The sequence below is a fragment of the Hypanus sabinus genome, chromosome 9, assembly GCF_030144855.1.
Source record: "Hypanus sabinus isolate sHypSab1 chromosome 9, sHypSab1.hap1, whole genome shotgun sequence".
Taxonomy (NCBI): domain Eukaryota; kingdom Metazoa; phylum Chordata; class Chondrichthyes; order Myliobatiformes; family Dasyatidae; genus Hypanus; species Hypanus sabinus.
The window spans coordinates 29,744,701-29,754,976 of record NC_082714.1 but is presented as its reverse complement, the minus strand read 5'-3'; the positions used below and the strand labels follow the sequence as shown (position 1 = coordinate 29,754,976).

The 10,276-nt window shown below is 36.9% G+C and overlaps 1 protein-coding gene across 1 annotated transcript in view; it reads left to right on the top strand.

Moving 5' to 3' along the window:
* The first annotated feature begins 4,022 nt into the window (after positions 1 to 4,022).
* Positions 4,023 to 10,276, top strand: part of LOC132398973 (carboxylesterase notum2-like) — a 29,063-nt gene continuing 22,809 nt past the window's right edge. The window contains exons 1-4 of the mRNA XM_059978810.1: positions 4,023 to 4,300; positions 4,488 to 4,540; positions 5,953 to 6,048; positions 6,616 to 6,676. Of these exons, the coding sequence (XP_059834793.1) occupies positions 4,023 to 4,300; positions 4,488 to 4,540; positions 5,953 to 6,048; positions 6,616 to 6,676 (488 nt within the window). The remainder of the gene's footprint in view (positions 4,301 to 4,487; positions 4,541 to 5,952; positions 6,049 to 6,615; positions 6,677 to 10,276) is intronic.

Sequence of the window (10,276 nt, the reverse complement as noted above, 5' to 3'; positions counted from 1 at the left end):
AAGTTATTTGAACCATAGTGTTTGAGTTCAAACTGGCAGACCAGACAGATGTTGTCACTTAGCATACCAAACATGGCCACAGGTATAGGCAATCGATAGTTTTTATGTACTCGGAGGCAGCCTTGACAACATTAATTTTGGGTGTCTGGGATTTCTGCCCCCAGCAGCCTTTAGACTATTTTGTGTGAATTACTTTGTGACAAAGGTGTTTGAGCATTCAGAGGTGTCTGTCACTGTGGAAATGTAATTCAAATGAAGCTTTGTCAACCCCAAGTATTGAAAGAAACAATGTCATTGTAACTATTGAAATTTGTTGCATCAGCTGTGACTGTTATCTTTGATTTCTATAAAAATGAGATGTACCTTTGGGTTTGTGAGCCTCTACTGAGAGTAGCTCCAGAATGATGCCCCGCTTGATGTGATGAATAAAGACTTCCATGTCACCAGCTTCAATGTCTCTCCAGTGACTTAGTTCACAGTCAAAACATAACGTAACAATAATGCAGGACCTTTTATTATATACAGAGCTGTGGAATACTCAGTATCCTCATAAATTATTTAAAAAAATAAAATGTTCATAAGGAGCATTTAATATCTCGGTGCCAAATAAAAGTAACTTACTTCAAGATGCTCTTTGAACAAGTACAAATATGTATGTAATCAAGAAACTTTTTATGGTGAGAAGACACACTGGCATGCCTGATTTCTATGTGCAGTGCTTTTAAAACCAATAGAAATTATAATGAAATTATGATCTACAGCTGAATGTACACAGTCTTCCAGTCTGGCTTTCGAGATTTCATGCTGGTTGTGCTGAAAGACAAGGACTTTAAAATATTATCAATGAAACCAAATGCCCAACTGTTTCCCCCTATTTGCTCTAATAACATCATCCAAAATGTTTGGGATTGATTTTCAACTTCTGCTTAAACACAAAAATGGTAACGAAGACTTGCTGCCCAAATTTGAATTAGTCAGCAGTGTTTCATCACCAGTCCCTTCAATGTTTTGGTGGCTTCTGCAATCGCTGGCTGACTTGCAAAGTTTAAATATGTTCCATACCAGCAAGTTGAAACTCCAGTCTCTATGCCTTAAAACCAAAATTTTAATAGCAATCTTGCAACACAGCTTTGAAACAATCTAAAGCTGAATACACTAAATACAAGGTGATGCTTAAGCAATGCCAATATTAGGCATACAGTATAAATATCTATCTTTAACTTATAAACACAAGAAATTCTGTGGATGCTGGAAATCCAAAGCAACACCCACAACATGTTGGAGGAACTCAGCAGGCCAGGCAGCATCCATGGAAATGAATAAACAGTCAACATTTTGGGCCTGGCCTGATTAGCATTTTGTGTTTCTTTAAAATATAATAGATGACGCCAAACCATATGGTACTGAAAATGGGAAGTAAGAAGGTCACAAGAAAGCCTTCATGGTCTCCAGAAATGTATTTTATTAGCACACAGTATTTTAATCAACACTTTATTCATAAAATATATGGTTTCACAATCTGAGACCTTGTTTTGCCTTCAGTCACTATCAAACTTCTATATTTGTTCACAATTTTAACTTGTTAACATGGCATCAATTTTTCATTCTCAAACAAGAGTGAGTTTTAGAGATTAGTACACGGGGCCTGGCCCACATCCTCCAGCGGAGTGATTACTCCCCCCCACAGAGCCTTCACAGTGGCTATACCAAGCTTCAGTACACCCTTCAGCACCTATTCCTGCACTGCCCACAGCATTAATTAGTACAGATAATCCAATTAAAGTTTCACTAAAACTTACAACTATGAATTAACATCTCCTCCCTTGGTGTTTGAAGCTTCTGATTGTGTTGGTGATATTTTCCAGTGAATCATCAAATGATCCATTTAAGGTAAATTATTAAGCACAGATTAAACAAAGATAACCTGATTCAAGAATGAAATAGAAAGAAAATAACATGTTATTTTGCAATTGGATGTATAAGAACAGATCAGATCATAACCTGTGAATTAACTATGCTATGATAATGATAAACTTTTGATGTCCAGATTTATTATACTTTTGGATAAGCAACCTACTAGAGTGGACTACATTAGCATCTGTTCATTGAGAACAAATATGTGCATATGTTCAGTGACATAGTAGCTAATGTTGCCTCATCTAATCAGTTATTGCATCAGCCTCAATTTTTTAAGTATTAATATAGCATTACAGTTCCTAACTCTCAGAAATCTAGTTCAAACATCTTGCTGTTTGAAGGATACACACAATGGATGATGGAATTGCAACTTCCCATTAAATTTTCTGAGTGAACTATTCACAGCTGTCCACAGTTACCAGGGAACTCAACGTACAAAGCTCAGGGGCACGGTACAAAGGATACTCAATAATGATTGAAAATCTGAAGGGTTGATTTTACACATCTTTATCAACAAATAAGTTTTCAAGCTTTTGATTATGACATTTGTTGCAAGGCTCTCTCCTACTATTGACCCTGGGATCTCTGTAACTTTAAACATATGCAAATTTCAAGGTCTTTAGTGACTATTTAACACCAATGAGAAATTGTTCTATATCTTGGCATCACAAAACAGTCTGTCAACTTTGAATGATTGCTTGAAAGAAATGGGAGTCTGGTATGCAGTTACCACCCATAATCACCTAAAAGACTCTGCTTTCTTTCAATGACAGGCCCCGTCAATCTTTGATGTAACAAGGGACTGTTTCTAATGATGGATCTTAGCATGAGCTCAATTAGTATGGTTGATGAATGCGGATGTCCAGCATTTCATTGATGAGTGTTTAGTAGTTAGAGCACAGCACTCGTGATCCCCTTTAATGATCAAGACGTCACCCTCCAGCTAACTGAAAGATACGCAGGGCAGGTTCAAATAGCCAGTCTTTTCTTTCAAAGTGTTCAAATTGGAACTGGGTGATGACTATTTACTTAGGCCTCTCTGGACAGACAAACTACAACTGAATCCAAAGGTAAAGTCATGAAGTCTGTTAAGCCTATACATAGTATATCCAAACAATCGCAGGTCCTTTTGTAGAAAATTGTTCTACAATTTTTATGTAAAGTTCTTTATTTATTGTTAATCAATATTATATGACTATGCTTAGTTACATAGAGTATATTCTCATTGCAAATATTTTGACATGCATTTTTCATTCGATTCAGAAAATGAATACATTGAAATCTTCCAGCTTGAAATGAATTGTATTCTTTTCAAAGAATTTTTATGAATTACTGTGAACAATTATATTTTATATTTAGTTTATGTCATGTGTACGTGATTAAATGAAGATTGTTTTAAATAGTTGCCTTAATAAATATTGAATATTTATTAAAGTAATGCAATCAGAGAGAAGCAGCTGGCTGAAGAAATTTACAAAGTAGATTTATAGAGAAAAATATATAGGAACTTTAATGTTACAAAATAGTTCTACTATAGTGTTTCTTTTTGTTAATTTGTTTTTGTTGATTTTGATTCCTTACAAGAATGCATTTTAGCCAAAACAGCAGTACCTGTAGAAAAGTGAAGACATGAAGTTTATAACTATTGATACTGTTTGGTGCCAGTTCAAAGCCAAGATTTACATTTTTCCCAGTAGTGTGTCAGTAATGTGTTATCTCCCCAGTCCAATCAATGCCATCTTCACTCCTTGGCACCTTCTCAAAGCAAACTTATTTATGATAGAGGAATTCAATTCATGTGCCGACAATATAAGATCAAAATTCACACCCAAGATCCAAGTAGATCTAATATTTCATTGCAGTAGGCTGGCTTCAAGACCTACTGTATCTTTACAGAGCACTGACAGTGTTGAAATCAAAACGCTTCTGTATCTAGCCTATGATCACCACTGAAACTTCCTCCAATACAGAGGTTTGCATCATTTGAAACTTTTATTCTCAAATAGTCACTGTAGATTGTTTAACAATTTGTATTCATTTTTTGCAGATCCTATTTTGTCATGAAGCTCTTCAGCATTATTTTCTGCACCTTGTTAGGAGCAGCCATGCCCCAAAACAAGCCAACTTCAAAGGCAGCATCTCGGAATCCTAGTTCAAATAGGACAACTGGACCCTTCAGTGTGGAATCAGCTCGATTGATCATTCATGAAGAACCAAATCATGGTAATCTCACTGCTTCAGGTGACAATGACAATCTGGTATCCCATGTCAGGACTTTGGCTCAAACCTTGTATCAATGTTCAAAAGCAACTGGGACGGATGAGATGAAACTCAACTTCTTGAGAAGTGCCACGGTGACATGCAATGATGGGACTCCAGCTGGGTATAAAACACCTTTTTGAATTTATTAAACAGTTAAAAAAAACACTGAGGTTAACTTTTTGTGTCCTCTCAAAGATTAAAAAGATTTTGAGCTTTCATATAGAATACAATCAAGTGAACATGTGATGCACCAGTTGTTAAGTACCTTTTATTGATTTTTGTTTCCTTTTTGGCTTGTTAATTTGCAGATATTACCTTAGGGAGTCAAAAGGAAGCAGGCGATGGTTAATATTTCTAGAAGGTAAGTGAAATATATTAAAAAAAAAGGAGAGACATTTCAAATGCAAATTGTTTTATAACACATTAGACTGAAATATTTTGATTATTGACGTTTAAAAACCAACCTCATTAAACAGAAAAAATGTTTCATTTTCTGTCCATAGATGATGTCTACATTGGAATTCATGACTTTTTTTTATACGTTTAATTACTGCAGAAGTATTTGAATGAATAACTAAGATAACTTCAATATGAGTAGAATTATAATTTCTGATTAGCAAATTGCTTGCGATGGTCCTGTGCATATTATTAAAGCCTGAATATGAGTAGGAATGAAGCACATTAAATTTTTATGTAATGTTTACAAATCAGTTGTTGAATGTCACCTTCTATGTGACTGTTATGGTGGGGTCTGAGGTAGTTAGTTCTGATTTGATCACAACTTTGTTACGACCCCTTCAGCTGACTAATTTCAGAGTAGACTTGCAAGGGACATCAACACAGATGATTTTGAAACAGAAAAAAGAAAAAGACTATTGTGTTCCCTCAGTAATTGCAGCTACTATTATAAGTGTCATGGGAAAGTTCCTGGAATAATGTCAGGCAGGACAGTTCATGACAAGATGACAGGTTTCAGCCGTTGCTCAGTGGGTTAGTGCCTCGCCTCTGGGTCAGGAGGTCATGTGGTTCCATCCCACTTCAGTGACAAGAGCACATAATCTATTCTGACACTTCAATGTTTCTTTGAAACTACATTGTCAGAGGTGCCATCTTTTGGATGAGTTGTTAAAGCAAGGTCTTGTGTTTAGCTTTCGGTTGATAAAAAAGATCTCCTGAGACAATTGAGAGAAGAGTAGGAGAGCACTGACTGGTGTCGTGCCCAATATTTATTCCTGAACCATGATAATTAAAAGAAGATTAAATGGCCATTATTCCCGTGCATCTGGACCGTCACATTCCAAGTTTACAACAATGACCTCACATTAATTCCAAAGCATTAAGGGAATTTATGTGTTTTTGTTTCCCTGCACACAAAGCAAAATTATTACAGAGCAAATAAAAAAAAATGTTGTTAAATCTGAAGTTAAATAAATGATTGTTATCAGTTTCGCCTTCTGGTATTCCTTAAGAATTAAAAGTAGTATTCATGTTGAAGTTAGTGATAGAAAATGTTTGATATCAGAAAGATAGTTGTACTTTAATCTGGTTTTATATAATTTTAATCATAGAATAAAATAAGTGCTGAAACAATTCAGTCCTTATTAAATAAGTAATAGAAAAATGTATTAAGTTAGTACTTTTAATAATTGTTAATAATAAAATTGAAATTCTAATTCAATTTAATTTCATGAACTGACAATTGTATTATTATGATGCTTCAGTAGAATAAAAAGCCAAGTGTCATTAATCTTATTTTTTTCTGAATGAATGAAGGTGGGTGGTGTTGTTATAACAAAGAAAGCTGTGATGCAAGATACAGATCGATTCCACGGCTTATGAGTTCCTCTGACTGGCCACTCACACAGAGAGGTAATTATAACACAAGAGATTCTGCAGATGCTGGAAATCTAAAGTAACACACACAAAATGCTGGAGGAACTCAGTAGGTCAGGCAGCATCAGGGTTGATGAAGGTTCTCAGTCAGAAACGCCGACTATTTATCCCTCTCCATAAATGCTGTCAGACCCACTGAGCTCCTCCAGCATTTCGGGTAGTAATTATAATGTATTGGGTCAGAGCTGGTAAACAGCAAGTGAGTGTTTTCCATTATTTCTAATAAAAAATGAAAAAACCTGGAAATACTCAGCATGTCAGGCAGTATCTGTGGGAGTGAAGTAGAGCAAATATTCCCAGTTCAGTGACTGGAGCCTCCTTCTGAAACTTTCCATACAGTTTCTGCATGGTCTTTAATGAGAATAACTTATTTAAACTGACGACTTTTGTCTCATTTTCTCACAGCAGTTGCTTCATCCAAAGCAATGGAACTCTCTTATATGTAGTTTACTTTTGCAGTTAATAAAGAATCATTACAGTCAAAAATGGAAATAACAATTCTGAAAAACTTTTCTCACCTGCATCGTTTATTTGACGTTTCAGGTTCTGGAATTCTATCGTCGGAACCTGAAGAAAATCCCCAATGGTGGAATGCAAACATTGTGTAAGTTCCACTCTAATACCGATGCTTCAAGAAAATAGTTCACATCAAGATGCACGAGGCAGAATATGTAGTAATCACTCAGATATATTTCACCAACTGCACGAAGAAAAGGGGTCATTTTTTTCTATTCAATATCTTTATGAGAAAATTTCCTTGTCCTTCCTATGTTTAATCATGCTATCATTCATTTTAACATTCCCCACCTCTCTCTATCTCTGCCACTCTCCCGGCATGCAGAATTCCCATATTGAAAGTGAATGGACAATGCATTTCTGTATTACTTAAGCTAACAGTTAGGAGTTCGCATCAACTAGACTCTGACCTGCTCTCCCTGATTCTCACCATTCACTGTGTGGAGACTCAAGGAGCTTTGGCTCAGTTAAGCTGGAATTAGTAGCACAACATTAAGGCACATTTCCACCTGCCCCCTGCCCCCTCCTTCAACACAACGCTATTGGGAATAGAGGCAGAACAGGACCATGAGTGAGTCTCTCTCCCTCTCTCTACACACACACACACACACACACATTATACATTAGTCTTGACTATTCCTAGAAACCAGGAATACAGGAGAGATCCAGTACATCTGGCAGGAAAATTTCTGACACAGGGGACTGCACAAAGAGAATGGGGATTAAAAAGAACAGCAATAAAACATAATTAGTGTGTTACATAAACTGAATGAGGGATGCATGTATCTGAACAATCTTGCTGCAAGTGTAGTAACCTTTGTTCTTACATTGAGCAAAGTACCACATATTAATAATAACAGTAGATTAATTTACCTTAATTATATATTGAACTCAAAATTGAGAGGTATACATTAGGAAAATCAAAATATTAACCCTGGAAAACAGAATACAAATAGAAGTAATTACAAGCATGAATAAAAACATTGCTCAGAATAAATAAATCTGTCAACTTGCAGATTTTTAGACAACAGTATTTTCTTTAGAGGATCAGTTAAATTACTCTTTCATAAACAAGAGATTCTGCAGATGCAGGGGAACACAAAGTGCTGGAAGAATTCATCAGGTCAGGCAGCATCTATGGAGAGGAATAAACAGTTGACATTTCAGGCCAAGACCTTTCATCAGGACTGGAAAGGAAAGGGGAACAAGCCAGAATAAGAAGGATGGGGGGAGGGGAAGTACAAGCTGGAAGATGATAGGTGAAGCCAGGTGAGGGGGATGTTGGGTGGGTGGTTGAGGAGGGGATGAAGTAAGAAGCTGGAAGGTGATAGGTGGAAGAAGCTAAGGGATCAATAAGAAGGAATCTGATAGGAGAATATTGTGAATCATAAGAGAAAGGAAAGGTGGAAGGGCACCACAGGGAGGTCATTGGCAGGTGAGAGGAAGGGAAGGGGTAAGAGTGGAACTAGAATGAGGAATGTGGAAAAAAGAGAAGAGGGAGGAAGAAATCAATGGTCATGACATCAGTTTGGAGGCTACCCAGAGAAAATATGAGGTGTTGCTCCTCATCATGGAAGTAGAGGCCATGGACTGGCATATCAAAATGAATGATAAATTTGTTGTTAAAAGAGACTGCATTCACCATCAACAAATAACATCTAAATCACAGTACAAGAAGTACAAATGTTTCAGCAGATAATGCTAATGGTTATAAATCTTCTTGCTGTGCATACATTCAAGTGCAAATTGTGTTTGCAAATCATGTTTCCAGATTCCTTTTACTTTCTTGTTAAAACATGTCACTAAATAATCATTCGTATTCTCTCTATTTTTCATTAGAACATCAATGAAACGTGACTATCAGAATTTTATTTGATTAAGTAAGCTGAAAATAGGGGAAAAGGGCAATGGTGGGAATGATGCTGGAAAATCAGACTGGAAATGGGAAGGCAAATCGAAGTGGGTAGCCACTGAGAGATCTTGCCTTTCATAGTGGACAGAGCGAAGGAGCTCAAAAAGCAGTCCCTCAATTTGTGTCAAAAAGACTGCACTGGGAGAACTAGATGTCAGATCTCCTGATGGTTACTCATTTCAATTGGGCTTCCCATTCACATTCCAACATGTCTGTCAATGGCTTCCTCTACTGCCACAAAGAGCCCACACTCAGGTTGGAAGAGCAATGCCTCATAATCCAACTGGGTAGCTTCTAAACTTCTGATATGATCATCAGGTTCTTGAACTTGTGATAATTCCTCACCCCTCCCCTTTCTCTCTTTCTCTATTCCCCATTCTGGTTCCCCTTTTCTACATTCTCTTCTCCCCACCTGCCTATTACCTCTCTCCAGTTCCGTTCCTCCTTCCCTTTCTTCAACAGTCTGCTGTCTTCTTCATCTTCATCCCTTTACATCTTCCACCTATCCCCTCCGAGCTTCTTACTTCATCTCCCCTCACCCACCCACCCACAATCCACCTCACCTGGTTTCAGCTATCACCTGCCAGCTTGTACTCTGTCCTCTCCCTCCACGTTCCTTTTCTGGACTTTTCTCCCTTTCCTTCCAGTTCTGCTTAAGGGTCACAATGTGAAACATTGACTATTTATTCATCTCTATAGATGCTGCATGATTTGCCAAATTACTGTATCATATGTACTCTGCTTAAAATAATTATCTATTATTCATCCATCCTATATTTGATAGTTCTGTTTGTTTTATAAGGCAAATTCATTAAATCACCTCTTACAGCTTCCATATTTAGTTGCCTATTTGCAAATGCAAATATAGTCATGTATTTTACATCATTAAATACTTAAATCAAAACTTCTGAAGAGGACACTTTTGAACCAAATGCATATTGAAAAGCCAGAGCATTATGAATGAGGTAACTTTGAAGAATATATTCAAAATTAGCTCAAGTAATAGTTAGATGTTTTGATGCACTTTCTTTTTGTAATGGGGGGAGGGCTAATGTACGAGGAGTGTTTAATGGCTCCAGCCCTGTAATCACCGGAGTTTTGAAGAATGAGGGAGGATCTCATAGCAACCTATCGACTATTGAAAGACTGAGAGAGAATGGACATAGAGAGGATGTTTTCTACAGTGGGCGAGTCTAGGAACGGAGGGGAAATAACCACAGAATACAAGGATGTCCCTTTAGAACTGAGATGAGGAAGAATTTCTTTAGCCAGAGGGTGGTGAATCTGTGGAATTCATTGTCACAGTTGGGCTGTGGAGCCAAGTCATTGGGTACACTTAAAGTGGAGGATGATAGATTCTTGATTAGTAAGGGTGTCAAATGTTACTGGGAGAAGGCAGGAGAATGGGGTTGAGAAGGATAATAAATCAGCCATGATGGAATGACGGAGCAGACACAATGGGCCGAATGGCCTAAATCTGCTCCTACATTTTATGGTCTTATGGTCTTAATCATTTGATACTAAGAAGGAAATAAAAGTCAGTATATATAAGAACTTAAAATTAAAATTCTGTTAATCATAAGATTTTCATATGCAGAGTGGAGCTCAATTTCTGTCTGTCCAACTTTGGTCTGAGATTCAACTGCAAATTGAATAATGATTGATAGGTATTTTTGTGACTGTGCTGTTACTGCTGGTACTCAGTCCTCTGTGGTTGTATGTGTATGTGGCTTACACTTAAATATAAAGGGTACAATAATGTTGATATAAATACTC